The 21119-nt window shown below is 46.8% G+C and overlaps 1 protein-coding gene across 32 annotated transcripts in view; it reads left to right on the top strand.

Moving 5' to 3' along the window:
• The window catches only part of MAPKAP1 (MAPK associated protein 1), a 225525-nt gene extending 205761 nt beyond the window's left edge, over positions 1-19764 (top strand). For 19 of the 32 annotated variants that reach the window (XM_023628876.2, XM_070251810.1, XM_070251802.1 and 16 more), the window contains 2 exons: positions 14024-14121; positions 19241-19764. In XM_023628876.2, coding sequence (XP_023484644.1) covers positions 14024-14121; positions 19241-19366 — 224 coding nt within the window. In that variant the 3' untranslated portion in view covers positions 19367-19764. Of the gene's footprint in view, positions 1-2546; positions 2695-14023; positions 14122-16849 lie in introns of all 32 variants that reach the window. The other 13 variants (XR_011432658.1, XR_011432654.1, XR_011432661.1 and 10 more) reach the window with 7 other exon arrangements.
• Positions 19765-21119: the final 1355 nt, after the last annotated feature.

Raw genomic sequence — 21119 nt, 5'->3', positions numbered from 1 at the left:
ATTCCATCTGAAAAGGATTGTTACGGTCTGCTTGTGAGCCAGCCCTGTGCAGAAGCAGACCTCTTCATGTGTTCTCACTAACTTTGTTACCTTGCTTGTGGAGCTGCAGGCCTCTAGTGTGTGTCTGTGTCTCTGAATGTGCCTGTGTGTGGATCCTCCACCCCCTCTCGCAACAAAGGAGGGCAAGGAGAGTGGCAGAGGGACTCAGGTTTTGTTACTAAAATCGACTTGAGCACACCCCACCCGATGCATTGAATCCTCTGACCACCTGGTGTCTTTTCTCCGTATTTGACAGGGGGGTGGTTCTAGCAGAGAAAACACACACACATGCTGATGTGACAGGGATTCCAGTCCCTAAAGGAAGAAGTACCCAGGAATTTTGTCATATCCTTTAGATGCTCGTGAGAATGTGTGAAAGAGAAATGAAGAGGATATTAACATCCGCTGGATGAATGAGCTACACCCTGAGGTGGGTGGGTGGATATCCATGGCCAGGCCAGTGGACTGTAGGCCCCAGTAAGTAAGGCACTGCATTGATGCTTATGTGGAGCTGTAGCTGGGAGGGCTACAGCCCATCCTCAGGCTCTGTCGATTCCTAGGAGGTCTGGGCACTTCACACATTAGGTAGACAAGCTATGTTGTGTTTTTATTCTCTGACAAGGACTTATTTCATAAGTTCCAGATCAAATACGGTAAGTACTACTCGATTACAGAACACAACGGACTCTAACATATTAAATGCCCCAGTTATTGAATTGCCTTTTCATAAGAGTACTCTGGAGCACAATCAGGAGCAGGCAGTGCCTCATCCTTTTAACAGATATGTTTCCTAGCCCTATTAAAAGGGGTCTTCATCTATCCTGTCAAAGGGAGTCTGCTGGGGTTTTTTAGTTTAATTACACTATCCAATTAAAACTCCTTGCTGCATTTGGATGCGCCTCTCCTTGGGCCTGAGTGGATATGACATTTACAAGGCTCGCCTTTCAAGCAGACAATAGTGTGATTGATGAGGTGCACATTCAGTGAAGGAGGCGAGTGCCTGTGGAAGTGCTGCTTAGTGCATTTTGATTTATTTATCATCTCCTTCCAAAACAAGGGAGCTGCCCGGGAGACGGGTTTAGGCAACCAGGGAGACCACCTCACTTTTTCCAAGTGTGTGGGAGGGAAAGACCTGGAGTGTGCCACAGGATAAAGGTGGAGAAAAACTTAAGTATGGAGCCAGCTTGCATCATCTAATGCCAGTCTGAAATCTGAGGTTCTTTGACCCAGTTTGGTTTCCAGTAACCTCAAGCTGTGATCTGCTGTGAAATAGGCCATCACTGTGTTTCATGGAACAGTTTGCTGGGTCTGGATAACATTGACCAGGCCCCTGAGAACTCAGCCGGTGGGAGCCAACCCAGCTTGTGTCCCATTGACTGACCTGGTCCTTATTAACTGACACCTGATGTTTGCACTAGGCATGCCTGTTTATGCTCCCTGCTGCATCCACCAGAAATCCAGGAACTTCTGTCCGGGGGCTACAGTCAGTGCTCAGTGACTCTTTCTCTAACTCTGCCTGGGCATGTTGAGATTTTAAAAGTTGCTTCTGGAATTTGGAATTGACCAAGAGCAAGTGTGGTCCATCAACAAAGAGAGATGGAGACACAATGGAGAACTTCTCGAGGTTGTAGTGAAAAGGCAGACCCAGCCTCTTGTTTTTAACCTACTATTGCTGTTTCCCCTCAGCGTATGATAGAGGGGACCAGTGTGCTTGTCTCTGTAGAGCCTGGAAAAGAGGTGCTTTGGTACAGTGTATGGTCTCTGGAAGGGTAAATACTCTGTGAATTTAGGAGGCAGGAGACTCTACCCTGAGCCCCAGACAGATGATCAGAGCAGCACAGCTCCCGTATTCGTCATCAGGAACTACAGTGGCTCTCAGGCTGGCGGGGCGTGTTTGCCAACCGTGTGACATGCAAGAGTGTTTGTGAGGCAGATTGGCTGGTGCTGAGGTACTCGCTGTGTTTTCTTACTTTCTCTCTAAGTTTTCTTCATTTTTCCCTTAGGACTTATAAGCAAAAAAGAATGAATTTGCTTCTGTTGACTGAAATGTTGGTATTTGTTAGACTAGAAAACATTTTGGGGTATCAACTTTTTTTCCTCCTGGGAGAAGCCTTCTTTTTGCTAAATTTTCACGTAGTTGTTGACATGGTCCTTATGGACCCTTAATAACAAACCAGTTATCTAGGTATAATGGAAAAGTTGCATACATTTACATTTTCCTAGATTGTTTATTACCATTTCCTCAAATTCTTTCTTCTTGATTTTCACATCAAAAGAGATACTAATTTGAGAAGAGGGTAAGGGCAGTTCCCTACTGAAAAACTCTGTGTGAAAGATTTCTCAGCTGGATAAATGATGGAGAAAATCTGTTTCCCTCGCCTCCTGCCAAGCTTCAAATTGTGTTTTCATAATAAATAAATGGAGTGTTTAGATTTTAAGTTATTCTTGTAGACATGGAAAAAGTAAGCTGTTCTTTCATTAAAATCACAATATGTATTGCTTACAAGATTTCCATAGGCAGCTTCCAAAATGGGATAACTGCTACCAGATTTTCCCTTCTGACTGGAAACCACACAAGATAGAAGAAACTGTTTTCAGACATTGGAAAACAAGCAGTACAGGACTGTGAGCCCTGAGAGAAGGGAAACAAATGAGGTGAGATCTCTTATCACTTCATCCTTTTTCCAGGGTTTCCCAAGGAGAGCATAGCAGTCTCACTGAGCTGGGAGACAGAGATCAGAGTTGGGGAAGGCTGAAGCAACTGACATTTGCAAAATAAAGTATGGAGAGGAGGGAGCTACACTGTGAAAGAGGCCCTTGAATCTTGTGCTGTGTAGTAAGCTGTGCATGCCTACATGGGACCTCACAAGGCTAGTCAAAGAGCAACTACTGGGGAGCTGTAACTAGAGTTCTGGCCAACCAGAGTGGAGCATCCAAGTAGTGACCCCAGAAAGGCCATATTTTAGGAATAAGACTAAACTAGGCCTAGATTAAAGACTGCACCAATCCTTGCCTAACAGTGCTTTAAAAAGGAGTCTTGAAAGGATCAAACTGATCCACAAGTAAATTAACTGCCTGCCAGAACAAACCCCAGTACTCTGTAAAGGATGACAACAAAATGCAGACACCCCACAATGTAACATTTATAGTGTCTAACATTCAATCAAAGATTACTAGACATGCAAAGAAGCAGTAAAATGTGTCCTATAACCAGGAGAAAAATCAATCAGTAGAAACAGGCTGGAAGTGGCAGGGATGATAGAATTAGCAGACAAGTACTTTAAAATAGCTGTAATAAATATAGTCAAAGACTTAAAGGAAAACAAGAACTCAAAAAGAAGAGAAGTGGAAACTGTTAAAAAGAACCAAATGAAAACTCTAGAGCTGAGAAATATAATACCTCAATCAAAAAATTCACTGATGGGAGCAGATTGGGAAGATTAGGGAAAGAGGTCAGTGTGTTAGTTATCTAATTTGCTATGGAACAAATTACCTCAAAACTTGGTGGCCTAAAACAGCAGCATTTATTGTCACAGTTTTGTGGTTAGGAATCCAGCACAGCTTAGCTGGCTCCTCCAGCTAGGGTCCCTCACAAGGCTGCAGGCATATCAAAGGTCAAAAGTTACTAGGTCTAGCCCACAAACAAGACAAGAAGATTACACAAGAGTATGAAAAGCGGGAGACGGGATCATTGGGAGCCGTTTCAGAATCTGCCTATCACCGTCAGTGAACTTTAAGACAGGACAACAAAAACCATTCAAACTGAAGCAGAGAGAAAAAAAAATAGATGACAAGAACAGAGCCTGTGGAATAATATCAAATATTCTAACATATATGTAATTAGTCTCGGATGGAGGAGAAAACTATTCCAGATTTGATTAAAAATATCAATCCAAAGGGCCAGCCCTGTGGTATAGGGGTTAGGTTTGGCGCACTCTGCTTCAGCGGCCTGGGTTTGCAGGTTCAGATCCCAGGCGCAGACCCACACCACTTGTCAGCCATACTGCAGCGGCAACTACATATAAAATGAAGGAAGATTGGCACAGATGTTAGCTCAGGGCTAGCCTTCCTCAGCAAAAAAAATATACATTTATCAATCCACCAATCTTGGAAGCCCAATGATGGCCAAACAGGATAAAACAAAGGAAATCATATCAAGGCACATCATAATTAAATTACTGAAAACCGACAATAAAGAGAAAAATCTTAAAGGCAGCCAGAGAAACCAAGATAAGAGTGATTGCTGACTTCTCATCTGAAATAATGCAATCCAGAAGACAATGGAGTGACATCTCTAAAGTGCTCAAAGAAAATCTGTCAACATAGATTCTATATTCAGTGAAAATATCCTTCAGAAATGAAGGTAAAATAAAGATATTTTCAGACATTCAAAAGATGAATGAATTTGTTCCCATTAAACCTTCACTGTAAGAAATATTAAAGACTGGAAGAAAAAAAAATACCAGATAGAAACCCAGATCTACACAAAGAAAGTAAGAGCACTCAAAATGTCACCATCAGCAACTGTGTCAAATGAGCCAAGAAAAAGGAAATAAGAGAGACCTCTTTGAGCAGAGATCAGCAAACTAGAGCCCGTAGGCAAAATCTAGCCACCACCTGTCTTGTATGACCTGTGAGCTAGGAATGAGTTTTACAGGTGGACATTTGCAATTGATTTGATGCTGCGAACACTAAGTTTGAACTCCATTTAAGCAAAATGTTATCTCCCCCACCCCAGAAAAATAATTCTATCATTCTCATTAGTAGACCCGTATTACCCAAAAAATGCATTTGATTATTATATTTTGAATTGTGCCAATACAAAATGTGGAAAATTTTTTTCTTTCTTTTGTATAAATATCTACAAAATATCCTTAATTTTGCCTCTTGGTCCACAAATCCTAAAATTGACTCTCTGGCCCTTTACAGGGAAAGTTTGCTTGTCTTAGAGAGTGAAGATAAAAAGGCAGAGGGAGCCTGTCATGTGCCAGGCAGTGTCCAAGGGCTTTATATGCACTGCTTAATTTTCACAACAGCTCTGTGAAGGTTTATACACATTATAGGATTGTAGGATTGTTGATTCATCCTAGGATTATTTAATTTATCCTCGGATTGTTTAATTCTTGAATTATTTAATCCTATTGATAAGCCTAGGATTTTTATTTAAACTCTATGAGGCAGATACTATTCTTGTCTTATAAGTGGGGCTCAAAGAGGTTACATGACTTGTCCAAAGTTATATATCCATGGTAACAGTTTTGTATCCTTTCCTCTGCCGCTGACACAAAGCCAAGACACTGAGCCGTCGGTGCTCCTTTGACGGGAGAGCACCCCATGCCCTGACTCTGAATTTGTAAAGGCTCATCGGACAAACTTGAGCCTCGCTTGCTTACCCAGTTTCTCTTCCTAAAGGATATGAAGGACAGAAAATGACAAGAAGGGAGAAAGAATGACAGGACTTACTAAAGGCAGTGGAAAGTGAAAACTGGCAAGAGGTGACCAAAAATGAAAGAAAACAGAACAAAAACTATTAAAAAGCAGTTCAGGAACTGAGAAAGCCCAGTAGTCTGGCAGTGCGCCAGTATTTTGTGGCAGGACAAAGAGCCTTTGCACCCTGAGGAGATCAGGATATTCAGTCCTTAGAAAGATAAACGTGATAACACAGTAATTTATTCTCCTTATTCTCTAATACAGGAGGAAACTTTGTAATATGGAATTTTAATGCTTAAAATGGAAAAGGTTTTTTGCACAAAGGTCACCCTGGCTCTCTGCTGCAAGGATTCTGGATAGATGAGGTTTCGTGTGTTGTAATTTCACCTCCCAGGAGTACTTGCAAACTCAAGCTTGTCACAAACTGAGGACAAAACTTCCAGATACAGAACTTGTTTCTTGTCTACCTCTCTAAAAACTAAAGAATAAAATTCAACCAATATTTGGTTACTGAAATGCCATACGATATTTTGTTAGAACAACTTACACATGAATTGAAGCATCAAAAGACCTCATAAACCATTGTTCTGAATTCATCTCCTGAGTACACATAAGCATTTCTGCTGCACAGGGGTAGAATACTTGTCTCAAGGAAAAGCACTTGTACAGTTGTTTGAGTTGCAAGCTGAACTAGCCATTTGTTTCATGGAATGTCGTTTTTACTTGCAAGAATGACTGACAAACCATAGTTATCCAAACTTGAGTATTTAGCAGACATCTGCTTGAAAATGAAGGAAGTGAACCTGTCACTTCAAGGAAAACAAGTGCTAGTATTTGATACCAGTGATGAAATTCAAGCTTTCAGGTGAAAATTAGAATTTTGGAAAACTTGTATCCATCGCTGTGAGCTTGGCTTCTCATTGCTTAAAGACTTTTCTGATGAGATCAGTGCTGATATTAATGAATGTGATTTTTTTCACATCGTAAAATGAAATGTGTCAACGGTTGGAAGATCTGCATAACTCAGTGACCCGTTATTTTCCAGCCTACTGCATGATGCCACAAAACCATGCAGGGTGAAAGACGCATCCAGAATGTAAGACAGACCAATGGATTTTAATGTGACAGAATACAAAACATTTATTAACGTGGTTTTAGGTTCCACATTGCAACTAATCTTTCAGAGACTACCATTTATCAAATTTGGTATACTATCAAAGAATATTTGCGAAGAATGTTAAAATATGCCTCCATTTTCCAAAAACATATCTGTGTGAGGCTGGCTTTTCTTCATCTGCTGTAACCAAAACTATATATCACAACAGATCAAATGCAAAAGCAGATCAGAGACTGCAGCTGTTTTCTCTTAAACCAAATATGAAAGAGATTTCAAAAATATAAAATGTCACTCTTCTCATTAAACTTGTTTGGGGAAATATAAGGATTTTTCCATTTAAAAATAAGTTTTTCATGTTAATTTATAATGAGTTTATTTCTTATTAATAAATATTTTTAAAATGTCTTCAGTTTTGGGGCCAGCCCGGTGGTGTAGCGGTTAAGTGCGCACGTTCCGCTTCGGCAGCCAGGGCTTCACCAGTTCGGATCCCAGGTATGGACGTGGCACCACTTGGCAAAAGCCATGCTGTGGTAGGCATCCCATGTATAAAGTAAAGGAAGATGGGCACGGATGTTAGCTCAGGGCCAGTCTTCCTCAGCAAAAGAGGAGGATTGGCAATAGTTAGCTCAGGGCTAATCTTCCTCAAAAAAAGTCTTCAGTTTTAATTTATAATACCATAAATATTGATAGATATAATCCACATGAACAAAAGCTTTTTGTGCTCCTCAATATTGCTGAAGAGTTAAAGGGATTCTAAGACCAGAAAGGTTGAGAACTGCTAATCTAGTGCCTTGAAAATCATCTTAAGAAACTTAGCCTTTATTCCGAGGACAAGAGGAAAAGAAGCACTGCAGAGCTGTAAGTCGGGGAGTGGCGTGGCCAGATGTGTGCTCTAAAACGATGGCTCCTGTGGGTAGACGTTTGGATGTGAAGAAGACGTGATCAAAAGTAGGAAAACAAAAGAGGAGGCAACAGATGGTCAGGACCTGGGTGAGGGCTGTGGTCACAAGATGGACGGAAGATGGAAGTGAAAACCATTTAGGTCACCAAATGCCTGGAACTTGGTGAGTAGTGAGGCCTCCAGCTGAGCTCACAAAGCTTTCGATTTAAGGGGAAATGTTGACGCCGGTTCTGGACATGCTGCACTGCGGGCCATGCGAAGATGGCCTGTGTACTCATTTGGCTCTGAAACTCCAGAGAAAGGCCTAGGCCAGATATCTGCTTTGCGATCATCCAACGTATGAGTCGTAATTAAAACCTAAGGGGCAAACCTAACAAAGGAGAAATGTAGATTTAGAAGACATGAGGGTCAAGAATAGGACACTGGGGAAGACCATCATTTAAGAGACAGATGAAGGACAAGAAGGTCACAGAGGAATGTAAGAAACGTTGACTAGAGAAGTCAGCTGAAGAATCAGGTGACTGTGCTCCATGGGAGCCCGAGGAGAGAGGAAATCAAGAGGCATCGGTACAGCTGAGAAGCCAAGCAAAGTAAAAGCCACAAACTATCTACTGATCTCTCAGCGTAGAGGGCGTAGTGACCTTAACAAGAGTGTTTTCAATAAATTAGATAGAGGAAGGAGGGAAATCACATTGCCTGGGGAGTATTTATAATCAGAGAGCCTTAATTATGTTTATAGGAAAGAGCCAAAGAGTGAGGGGGGTTGAAAGATGCAGGCAGAAGTATGGGTCAGACTCAAGCCCTGCCTCAGAGGTCGGGGAGGTCGTGACAGTTCCCCAGGCCTCTGCCACTAGGGGTGCTCTGGGCGGAGCGCCAGCCTTCGCCAGTTGAATTATACATTGAACCGAAGCTCCTACCAGCAGCTCAGAACTGCCACTTACAGTGGAGACCGGATCTGAAGAGGGTTTTCAGCCCAGAGACCAGAGAATCCCAGCCCAGCCTTTCCTCCAGGGCCTACAGAAAGATACAGCCTTGCCTAAAAGAGTGTGTGTTCCCATCTGTTACCTGCAAGAAATCCAATGAGAGCTTTCCAGCCCTTTCCAGGCCAGAGGAGCAGAAAAGGTCAGACCCTGGAAACCCAGTTTTAGAAAGTACCCATGCCTGATGTAAAGGAATTGAGAAAGAATCCAAATCCTCAAAGATGTTCTTCATAACCTTATTTATAATACTGGCAATTTTCTAAGTAACTAAATGCCCCACAGAGAACTGGGTGGCATGAACCATGTACACATCTGTTTAATGTTGAAATAAAATGCGGCCATTGAAAAAGAGGGTTGTAGAGACTACATGGCGACAGGGAAAGGCCTATGGTAAGATGTTAACTAAAAAAAATTTAGCCACAAATTTTAGTGTACAATCTGATGACAACTGTGCAACAACAGTCATGTGAGAGTGACTAGAAAAGAGATCATGGATGTCACTGCGCCAGAGTGTCGCTATCATAGGGGTGGAGTGTGGAGGTTTGTCCTCTGTCTTGTAAATTTCTAGTAATTTAAAAATATATTTTATAATTTTTTAATTGAAAAGAAAAAAGTTATTTTTGGCTTTCCTGGCAAGTGGTGACGCCTAGGAGCAGCCTCCCTTCCAACAGTCCCCTCTGTTCCACGTGCAGGGCAAGTCTGGGAGCATTTCTTTTGCAGGACTGTCCACGCCGCTGTTCCTCTCTGCCCGTGCTGGCCCATCCTGTGAGAATAGCTTCGGAACAGCCCCTCCCCTCAATTCACCAGAGGAACCTGTTTTTTTCAGCACAGCCTCTTGTTTAAGTTAAAATTCATAATGCAGAAGATAAATTATAGCACAAAAGCTCAAACATCTCCACTTCTGACATTTGTGCTTCTCATTAGTTTCTGCTCAGTGTTACATTCCATCTCCTCTGTTTCACTTGGAAAAAAAAATACATAAATGTAAATACATTTATATACATCCAGATTTCCATTTGAGTATTCAGAAGCAGATGTATAGTTTCAGTGTCTGCCCTGAGCGTGTGACCGGTCCTCAAATGCCACGTTTTATACCCCATTATATTGTATTTTATTCCTACAGCTCTGTAAAAGCTGGTCTGCTCAAAGAAGGCCCAATTAAAAACAAAATCTTCAAAGTAATGAGCATTTTATCTTCAAATATCAGTTCCGTCACAGTTGTAAGAGTGATCACCACCACCATTGAGCCCGCTACATCCAAGCACTGTGTGAGACGCCTGGCGGATGCTGTCTCCTCCTTTTCAGCCGGGCAGACCTGGGCTCCAGGAGGGACAGTGCCCTGCTGAGGGCCCAGTGCAAGGACACGGCAGAGCTGGGATTTCATCCTGAGTCTCCCACTCTGGAGCTCACCCGCTTTCCCCTCTGCATCCCAGGCTGTCGTCATGCCTTAATTTCCATACAGAATTTAACAGTCCAAGCAAAATAATTTGAACTAATTGGAACATTAGACTTTGCGTTTTCTTTTAAATGACACGGACATCTCATTTTTTCTCAGCTGACATTTTTACCAAGACAGTTTGCCCCTATGGCTTACCCCTTCCTATGAAAGCCGCCAATGTTCTTTGTATTTCAGGGGTAACCTGCCCACCTCTGATTCCCTCTAACACCCAGGACAGATGCCCTGGTAGCTCCACTGAGGAGGTCATTTGACCCCTCTTCCTCGTGTGTCTGAGGTGAGCCTTGAGGTGCCTGAGACTGATAAGGTGTTTGAGAGCAGACTTTTCTTTCTTGTGTTCTTAGTCTGTTCTGTTGGTGTTGAAATGCCGGTGGTCCTTCTTCCCAGACACCTCTAGTGGAAATTTACCACGTAGCATAAATTACTCATGTTTATTGATAGATTCGTTTCCAGCAAGCGGTCAATTAACTTGTGACACTTCAGTATATAGGTTTTGGAGTGGGTGAAATCATCTGCTTATTAACTGTCACTCTATTGTAGAGGAATCTCCAAGTCCTGCCAGCATTACCTTCTCCGTAGTTCACACGTCACTCCCCTTCTCAGCATCCTTTTGCCCCCTTGTCCAGCTCAAAATCTCATACCCTCCTACCTGGATGACTGGGGCAGTTGGTCTCCCTCCCTGCCTCCAGGCCCCAGGGAACCACAGTTTGACCGTTCACTTCGCTGCCCAGCTTACAGCCCACTAGTGGCTCCCCTCAGCTGGTGAATCCGGCATTCCCGGTCCTTTGTGCCTGCCCCGTGTCGCCTCCTGCCTGCCCACTACATGACCCTGTCTGCTCGGAGCTCCCCCAGAGATTTCCTGCCCCTTGCCCCTGTGAGCTTGTCCATGCTCTGTCCTGACCCTGCTGGTTGTTCTCTGGCTCAGCCTTTACCTGGCTGACTTTCTTCCTCCTCCAAGACGGCTCAGGTGTCACCTCCTCCAAGAAACTATCTCTGATGGCCCTGTCGCGTCCAGGCCAGCCACCTCCTCCTGGGGTCTCCACGGCAGCTCCCTGTGATTACCTTCCTCTTAAGCTTCATCATACTTGACTCTCAGCATTCATTTCTCTGGCCTTTGCACTAGCCTGTGCTCCTGGCAGGGCCAGAACTGAGTAAAACTGCCCTTCTGGCCACCCAGAGAAAGAGAAAAGTAACAGAGAAAAAGAGAGGAATCTCTAGAGTGAGGGAAGAGCGCCTCAGAGCAAAAGCTCTGGAGGAGTGAGTGGAGGCCGTGCTCATGGCTCCAGGAGGGGTGAAGACAGCTACTGCTGTTAACCTCAGCTTATCCAGGAGAGCTCGCCCTTGCCGTCTTGCCACAGAGCAAGAAGAGACCGTCTGCCGTGGCTGTCCCACCACACCCTAACCCCGTTGTTAACACGGCCCTGTTAACACATTGTAACACCATCCGAGAGGGCCGATTTGTTGAAATTCACATCTGAGTCCTCCAGAGGACGTTCCCTGTCTTCTCTCAGTGGTGGGAATGTTTTCACTGGAAAGGACAAATAAATCAGAGGCTTCGGAGGGATGGTGAGGAATGGGACGCCTCATCAATCCTTCTGCTTCCCTCTTCCTCTGGCCCGAGTGCTAGGGACAGGCAAGGGACACACACAGCCCCCTAGCCCAGCAAAACACAGAAGGTGGAGTGTTTGTGCTCAGGTTGCCCGAATATGCAGCCTTGCAGGACTCTTGGCTTCGGACGGTTCCTTTTAGTTTTCCGTGTGGCTGTCGTGCAGATGAACTACAGGCCTCCCCTCTGTGCGCCCGCAGTTGACACGCTCCACAGGCACCGCCATCCCAAGGAGGGTTCCTTCCAGAGGCTCCTGGCCCGTGCAGACTGCGCCTCACAGATGCCGAGTCGAGGGTCGGCTCTACCGAAGAGTGTGGGGCAGGCTTTAATGGGGCCCCGGGTGTCACGGCGGGGCGTACTCTAGCACCTTGAGGGTTGGTTTGTCAGTGATGCGCGGGAGCAGGTGGTTTAGACAGTCCGTGAGGTCACTAATCACAGTGGGCAGTGAACCCCGAAGCTTCAGGCGTGCAGGCCTCCCTAAGACCTTCTGGTCCTTTCTAGCCCCAGGCCCTGGTGTCTGTGTCTGTCATGGCCAGGTGTCAGCAGTAAGGCCTCTGGGAGGGGGTGTCTCTGATTGTCCTTCACAGCCCTGTGACCTTCATAGAGGGCTCTGCACAGTCACAGCATGGCCAACAAAGGTATCCTCATTGTCCTTCCACACAGTGACGTCACCAAGACCCTTATTCCAAGATGGATCCTGTGAAAATAAAGGAGCACACACGCATACACATACATATGTACACAAATATAGTTGCATCTATTTATATGAGATGCACTTTCTTATCAGAAACAATTTATATATTAACAGAATGATTAACTTCCAGCTAAGAATTCTAACAATTTAGTACCACTATTTAGAAGCAGACTAAATTTGTCAAGTAACTGAAAGTGAGGTTTTTCAGAAATTATTAGCTAATTTTTTCAATATAGAATTTATAGTCACAATTAGTATATCATAATGATGTTTCCAGGATAAAATACCAGCAGCTCAACTTTTCTGGCCACAAATGTACCACATATATCAGTTTATTTTTGGAGATCTGAAGAATTAGCTACTGTAAATAAAGTCCCCAAGAAGATTTCTCCGGGAAAGAGGTGAACTTACAGTAATATGGGTGATATATTATTAATTAATAACTGTGACCAGCCAGTGCTCAATTAAAAGGACAATGGATGAGCAGGCCGTATAGAAAGGCTGTGCTGAATTTCAATCTTACCGGCACTGAGATCTGCCGAGCGACTAAAGGCTGTCTCTGAGGCCCTTTGCAGGAGGCCTCTGGGCTGGAGACGTCACCGGCTGCTCCTTGGTCTGGGAGCGTTTGCTAAGCACCGACCGCATGTCTTGGGAGCAATCCTCCTTTGGTTGCCAGTAACGGAAACCAGCTTCAAAATAGCTTAAGGAGAAAGACGACTTTCCTCGAGGGCCACCAGGGTCCCCCAGACCCAAGGACAGCATGAGCCGATGGGTCAGGGAGTGCTTCACATGGGACTCAGACAGGCTCAGGCTGGCCTCTGTGTCTCTGTTGAGAGGAGGGAATCTGATTGGCATGTGTGGTCCAAAGGACAGGCACAGGGAGTGTAGACACGACTGCAGGTGTCATGATACGGTAAGCAGGTTTCTTTGATGGGCCGTGTACAGTGTGGAGGCCACATGAGAAGGGTGCCTAGAAGTGGAGATAAGAAGACCCGCCCAAGGAGGGGCCAGTTGAGCTGAGTCACCCAGGATCCGCCGGTCTTCTCCAGATAGGTCAGTGAGAAAGAACATCCCAGGCGTGGGCCCATGGGAGTGGGCAGTGTTGTGGGCTGGCCCATGGCATGTGAGGACAGTGGAGTGAGAGGCCAGATGAGGAAGCAGTCCCAGAAATGACAAGGTTACTCTGAAGGTGGTAGGAAAGGGGTGTGGAAGGATTTGGATCCGGATGGCATCTGTGTGTGCAGAGGATCTGACCCCCTGAGGTCTATCTGCTTTGGGAAGTGCCAGCTTTCCCCCTCCAGTCCACTCATCCTTCCAGGGTAGAAGTGACCGGAGGCCCTGGGAGCGGCTTCCACACGGGGCCACAGAGCAGGACTCCCCCTGCCGGCAGGAGCCAGAGCTATGGAGAAGCCCCGTAATAGCATTACTCTCGGCCTTTCTCCTTCCTGTTGCTCATTTATTTGCCTTTAAGCACAGTTATTTTATTTTCAGAGTAATAATTTGGAGTTAATTGGTCTTCTACCTTAAACTACCACCTTTCCCGTGTAATGATTGTGAAGTAGTTCCTAAAGCCTTCCTAACGTGGCGCTTCCCTGAACGCACTCCAGAGTGGAATGGGACCTAACTAGCCATGTGAAATTGTTCTGTTTTACTGAGCTACTCCTGGGAAGAGTAGTTGTCACACAGCCTCCACTTGCTCTCACTTGGACTGGAATGATAAGGGGAGAACGTGGGGGCCTTCCCCATGAGTAACCCACCAGAGCCCCCCAACACTGCCTTTTCTCTCTCTTCTCTCTCCAGGTCACGCAATATTTAAACTCACGTATCTAAGCAATCACGACTATAAACACCTCTACTTTGAATCTGACGCTGCTACCGTCAATGAAATCGTGCTCAAGGTGAGTGCTCCTTCTGGGCCCAGGTATAGGGGTGCAGAGCTGGCCGCAGCCCCCGCGTCTCCTGGCACTGGACAAGGTCCCGGGCCGGGTTTGCAGAGGCGGAACTTGCAAAATGTTTGTAGAAATATTGCATGCTGCCTCGCGGTCACTTGGCTGTGAGCACCTGTGCCCTGAGCCCCCTGCAGGTCAGCGGCTCTGCAGCCATTTCAGCCAAGCAGGCCTGCCCCCACCCTCCTCCCAGCCCATTAGTAATTCTGGTTCTTCTGTATTTATTTATCCTTTTCTGCACCATTTATTTCCTTCCATCCTTTGTCAGGAGCTCCTTGAGGCTCCTGGAACAGACTCTGAGGAAATTATTGTTATCATTTGAAGATACATGAGGTAATATACTCAAGATAATTTTAGCAGCCTGTTCTAATATGCCCCACTTTATGGTAGAATTGTGTGTTACCATATCTCCGCAGTGCTCACTGAGCACCTCTGGGTGCCAGGCTGGTCCTGCAGCCACAGACCCAGCCCCTCCCCTCAGAGAGCTTTTTCCCTGGCAGAGGAGACAGACAGTGAACATGAAAATTAGAAAGAGATTGTTAAACGGTCACCAAGGCGCCATGCGGGTGTGTAAAGGGTAAAATGATTTGGTGTGGGGAGGCAGGGAGAGCTGAACCCTGAAAGATGGATGAAAAAGCACAGATTTTACCAGAGGAGAGAGAAAAGGCATTTCAGACAGGGAGCAGCCTGTGAAGGGGCAGAGAGACAGGGCAAGCACAGTGGGGCCACACGGCTGCCCGCAGGCCCGAGTGGCTGGAGCAGAGTGAGGCTGGAGGGGCCAGGCCCCACAGACCCTCGCAGAGTGGAGCTGGGCCTTGGAGAGCTCCCCTGGGGTCTTGTTGGTTCGGGAGGTCTGGGGTAGGGCCTAGATGGTGCATTTCTAAGAAGCTCCCGGGTGCTGCCCAGGCTGCTGGTCTGTGCACCACACTCCAGTAGCCCTGGACTCATGGTTTTCAGACTTCCAAATGGAGAATCCTTTCTTCAAGCCAAATCTTATGTAGACTGATGAGATAGGAAAACAGCTACTTTGGCAGACCTGGGCTTAGAGCCAGAGGGGCACTCCCCACCCCTAGTTGTGTGACTCTGGCTCGTCACATCAGCTCTCGGGGCCTCAGTTTCTCTGCCTGTAAAGTGGGATCATGGTAGCAACACTGCCCCACCCCAGCAGAGGGCTGTTAGAGCACAAATCAAGTGAGAGATGGTAAACCTGCTAGATTATTATTCGTGCTCTTCTTCAGAGTAGAAGGCATCAAGTAATAATAATAAAAGTAGCTGAGCTGCACTTTGGGATTGCAGAGCGCACGACCTTGGCTAGGCCCTTTGCACCCATTTCATTGAATCTTCACAACTCTCTGAGGTAGTGATGTAAAATTGTTCCCATTTCCTAGATGAGGACTGAGACTCAGAAAAAAAGTAACTTATCTAGGACCATGACTGGCAGAACTAGACCTTGACCCCAGATTCCAGAACCCATGCTCCTAACCCTTCAGATGTGTGTAGCCTTAAGGAGTTGAATGGGAGGTTTCAGCAAAATGGAAGTGTTTTACAGAAATATTTTGAGGCAAATTCGTCATGGCTGCAAAGATTTTCAAAAGTAGTAGGTGAGAATGAAAGGATAAAGCTTCTGGGAGACAGTTTGGAGCCGAGGCAGGGTAGCCTGGTCAGTTGGGTGGAAGGGAGATCAGAGTCCCTGTGGCCCAGGCAGTGGGGACAGAGTGCCTGCCTGGAGTGCTTGAAACCAGCAAGCTGAGAGTTACTTGTCAGGTTGTCACGAGACAGCGCGCGGAACCTGTGCAGAGGTTTGGGACTAGGTAAAGAAATATTCCATTCCCCCGTCAGGGGCTGGGCTTTTTTTTATAGCCAGCATTAAAATATTCAAGACTTGAGAAGGATTCTAGTAAAATTATAATCCTGTGTTTGACATCAAAATAATTTTCACAACAGCAGATTGATGACAGAAACACAGGTTTATGACTTCAGTATGAGACTGTGGAAGAGCAAGTGCAGAGAAATCATTTTACAAGACCAAATGCTCCCTCGAAGCAGGTGCTTTTCTGCAAAATCCCTCAGGCCTTTCACCTCCCCTAAAATGTCTGTTTTCATATCAAAATGTTTGTAGAAATATTGCATGCTGTGCAAGACTCCAGGAGAGTCACACTGTACCCAGGACTGATTTACTTAGAGAGCTAATGACCATGATCCTGATGGAAGATTAAATTTCACTTCTCCTATCTCTGATTTTTATAGCAGTTTAAACACTTAGCCTTGTCTGCCGTTCCCACTGTGTCTTTGTGAGCTTTGCACCAACACCCAGTGGTGGTGGCCCCGGCCCTGTGTCCTGGAACTTGGCAGAAATGTTTCCTTTGGAGCCTCCTCAGGGGTCAGAGTTAGACTCAAGTAATCACGTGGTGGTGCTGGAATTCAGGAGTTGTGTGTAAAATGAAAGCTTTGGACTGAAACGGAAGGGAGGAAACAAGGGCCACAAAGTCAAAGAAACTATGAGGAACAGGCAACGCTCCATCAAGTTATTTCATCTCAGCGTCTTTCCCCCACGTGGAAATAGTAATGGCTCCCGTTTATTGAGCACCGACTGCATGCAGGCCACTTTATGTACATTATCTCTCATCTGGTCTTCACCACTGCCCTGCAGAGTGTAGACATTATTATCCCCATTTTGTAGATGAAGAGATCGAGGCCCAAGGCCACAGAGCGCGTGAGGGCAGAGCCTCAACTGGAACCGAGCCCTGAGGAATTCCAGACCTACCCCTCCCACCCCAGAAGTCATTGAGCTAAGCCGTGTGTGGTCCCTAATTCTGCAGGCTCTGCGATGACTCTCGGAGGAATCATTGGTCTCTTCAATCGAGTTCTTCTCGTGATCGAGTGATGGAGGCTGTAGCTTTATTGACCATGAAAACTCCCTATATTTTTATGCCTTAAGCTGTAAAATGCATTGAAAGTGAAACCTCTATAGTGCATAAAATTGTGCAAGTTTTAAGCCATAGCATATTAACCAGCTAATGGCAGACCAAAGGGCGTTTTTACCTTTTGATTATTACGTTAATCTTCCATTAAAATTATCTATGTGATTATCACAAAGGACTGAAGATAATAAATTTAGGGAATAGTTGGCTTGTTAAGGATCATTTTAAAATGCTTTTGTCAAGTTATATGTGCCAAAAATATACTGAAAACACTGGGTTGGCTGAGTGTGCAAACACTGTAATCCAGAGATCGCTCTTGCTAAGAACAGTGAGACCGCCTATTTCCCTGCAGTGTCTGTGCTGTCCCAAATCGTCAGTGGCCCACGGTCTCATGATTTATTGCTCTCAGCTGGTCACTTGGCGAGGCAGTGGGCCGAGCATGTCAGGCCTTCTGTCCTCACACACCATCCTCTCACGCCTGCTGCCGGTGACCATCAGAGCAGAAAGTTCGGAGGGACACGGCGTTGGGGCCTCGGCACCCTGGCAGGCGCTGTCCCGGCTGCCACCCCGTGCCTCGGGCTCTTTCTCAGTTAGCAGAGGCCTCCCCACTCCTCCGGCGCAGCACATGGCCCACAGAGTAGAATCGGCAGAGGTGGTGGCTGGTTTCACTCGCCAAAAATGCTGGGGTTTCTAGTCATAACTTTTAGATATTTGAGAGTAAAGAGAGATGGTGTTTGTTCACAAAAAGCCCAGGCAGAGGGTGGCTGGGGGTGGGGGAGGGGTGGTGTCTCAGGAGGTGAGGAGCTGGGTGCTTCTGAGGAGGCCGGGGGCCTGGAGAGCTGGAAGGTGTGTTACCCAAGGCCCTGGCCCAGACACTTAGTAGCTTTGTGACCTTGAGTAAACGACATTACCATTCTGGTCCTCGGTTTTCTCGTCTGTGCAGTGGGGATGATAGTGGCACCCATCTCATGAGGCTCTCGTGAAGGTTTAGTGGGTTCATCCTTGGAGAGCACGTCAGTGCTGCTGCTGCTGCCTGGGCTCGTCCTTGGGCCCCCCAGCCTCCCCTCGACTGGACACCCCTTCGCTGTGGTCTGCTGCCATGCCTCAGTGCCTGCTGCTTCTCCCCTGCCCCTTGTACACCCCAAACTCCTACTAACTCTCAAACTCAGCATGTTCAGGCCCTCCACTGGCCTCCCTGCCCCACACCACCCTGATAGTTACCCGTTCCTTTGTGCGTCTGCTGTATCCATTGTCACACTTGTCACACTGTTGGACACTCACTAGGCTGTGAGCTTCTCAGCACAGGAACCAAGTCTTACTTTTTCCTTGTCCCTTGAACCAAGCAGGGGGCCAGGCTCAGACATGGCAGGTGCTCAGTAAAAGGTACTGGTGACAATGACTATACATGCAGCTGCCACCCAGCACGTGGCAGGTCCACACATGGGGATGTGACAAGACCCCAAGAGACTTACGTGGGAGCAGCGGCATGCAGGGCGAGCTCCTCGTCTGTGTGGTGACCTGCAAGGCAGCCAGGCTGCATACTTCCCACGGGGCTGTCATGGCTCCTCTCCCAGCTTTGACCCTGACCTCTGGGTGATCCTGGTCAGCTCGGCCCTCTTCCCTAGGCCTCATTTTTTATCACGTGAGCCTGGCAGGTAGGGTGCTTGTAAGCGGTAAGTGAAAGACCATAGTTGGCAGCTCTGGGCCTGCTGGTGGCAGGCTGAATCTAGAGCCTCGTTTTGGCTTGTTTTTCATCCTTGTGATGTTCTCGTCTTTCAGATGAGAACGTGGGGCTGAGGGAAGTTATGTGTGAGCCCGAGGCTCAGCAGGTGAGGAGCAGAACCAGGAAGCCCGGTGCACAGCCTCCTGGGAGGCAGCATGCGCTGAGGAGGGAAGGCAGGCTCTGGAATCAAAAAAGCCCCACCACTGATGACTCCGAGACCCAGACGGGCTGCTTGTCTTCTCTAGGCCTCTATCTTCTGTCGTAAAGTGGGCTTCGGTCCCCGCCGGCCAGGTCACCGTGATGACTCGACTTCGTGTAAGGAGGGCACTGGCCCTGCGGGCCCCCAGCTGCAGGCTGGCCCTTCCTTCCCTTGCCCGGGCGGGCAGAGTGGCTGGGAGTGACTGGGCTGTGTCCTCTTGCTCCCTAGGTTAACTACATCCTGGAATCCCGAGCAAGCACTGCCCGCGCGGACTATTTTGCTCAAAAACAAAGAAAACTGAATAGACGTACAAGCTTCAGCTTCCAGAAGGAGAAGAAGTCCGGGCAGCAATGACACTGGCCTCCAGCCTCAATCTGTTGCCGTAGCTCAGAGCCTGCCTGCCAGGGCCAGGTGGCCCTCGAGCCCACCCTGTGCCCTGCAGTCCTCCAGGGGAGGCCAGCCCCGGCTCACAGCACAGGGCTGGTGGGCTCTTGGGGAAGGGGAGCACCCCTAGAACGGAGCTGGGGACATTTCCACGGGACCGGAGCCTGGGCGGCAGTGGCTTAGATTAGCAGTGCCCGGGGGGCCAGATGACAGCAGAGGAGCCCGTGCTGCCCCGCCCTCTTCACTGCCCGAGGATGTACATAGCCGTGCCAGCCGTCTCCCTGCTACTTGATCAAATTTCTTAAAACAAATGAAGAACAAAAATGTACATTTCTTTTTTTCCTTTTAATAAACAGGTGTACTCTTTATCATGGTTGGTATGATGGACCATTCTTTGGGGCAGAGGATTGATTATGTTATTCTCTTTAAAATCTGTTCCCATATTGAACAGGCAGATTGGAAAAGCTATGGCTCGATTTCTCAGAAGAAATGTTTAGGGCTTAGTCAATAGTCTTAACTATACCATTTGTTTAAATGAGTGCATTGCTTTGAGGATAGTATCCTACTAAAGTTAGGAAGGGGCACCTAATGATGTGTGTCTGAGGCTGCCATCTTCCCCTTCAGGAGCCTTCTCTCCTGGGCACATCCCAGTGCCTCTGATTTCAGAGACGCAGGACTGTGCGAAGGCGTGGGCGCTGGGAGGCTGGGGCGGCAGCTGGTCTTCCAGTCACACTGAGCTCGGGGCTGGAAGGGGGCTTTTCCATTTCTTAAATAGCCAGTGTGTGTCTCAGCTAGCAAGTAGACCTGCATGTGGATTTTCCCTGGAGTCGGAAGAGTCTCGGCTCCCTTCTTCCTCTCCTCGCAGTGCCTGCCGCTCTTCACTGTATCAGGGAGCACAGTGAGCAGAGACAGGGGCGGGGGCACAGGGAGCCTGCGCCACGGGGTCCCCTTCCTGCGAGGGAGGGCAAGGGATCAGGCGTCCCCTGACACCACACCTCTGGCTACACCAGATGCCTCTGCGGTCCTCGCCAGCCCCTCCAGTGTCCCTGCCAGGGTGACGTCCTTTCACGCTGTCCCTGGCCAGGGTCGAGGACCGGGTGTCTCACTGAGGACCTGCATTTCAAACAGTTTTTTAAATTGTCGTACAGGAAGAGATGTGAGGAAAACAGCATCTCAGAGCCGAGTGGGTTTCTTTGCACAGGGGTCATTTTAATGAACTCCTCTCATTCTGATCCTTGTTCAGCCAACAGAAGCATCCTTTTCTAATGTCTTCCATTCCTACCCACCCCAGAAACAAAAGAAATATTATTTGTAGCTTGCTATCTGTATTTGAATTTTTAGCAATTTTATATTTAGATATCTTTGAAAAATGTAAATGACTAATTTGGTCATTAAATCTTGTGACATATTCAATATTAAAATAAAAGTCATATAAATACTTTGGTTTGCATATTGCTTTGAATTCTTGAAGTCTTGAATCCATTATCCTGAAGACATTGACTCTAGGTGAATCACTCTGGGTGGTGACAGTTGCTGGCAGTTGACATGGTACCAAATGTCTCTAAAATGCACCGTGGGCCTCCCTAAATGCTGAGCAAGACAGGATGAGCCTCTGCACTCAAGGGTGACATTGAAACCATCACCTCCTCCACTCACAAAATCAGCACCGTTCTCATGTTGTGGAATAGAGCACACGTGGTTTATGTAAAACCCGTGTCCACTG

Source organism: Equus caballus, chromosome 25 (assembly GCF_041296265.1).
Source record: "Equus caballus isolate H_3958 breed thoroughbred chromosome 25, TB-T2T, whole genome shotgun sequence".
NCBI classification, from domain to species: domain Eukaryota; kingdom Metazoa; phylum Chordata; class Mammalia; order Perissodactyla; family Equidae; genus Equus; species Equus caballus.
The sequence above is the reverse complement of the archived record's forward strand: the minus strand, read 5'-3'. Positions and strand labels throughout refer to the sequence as shown.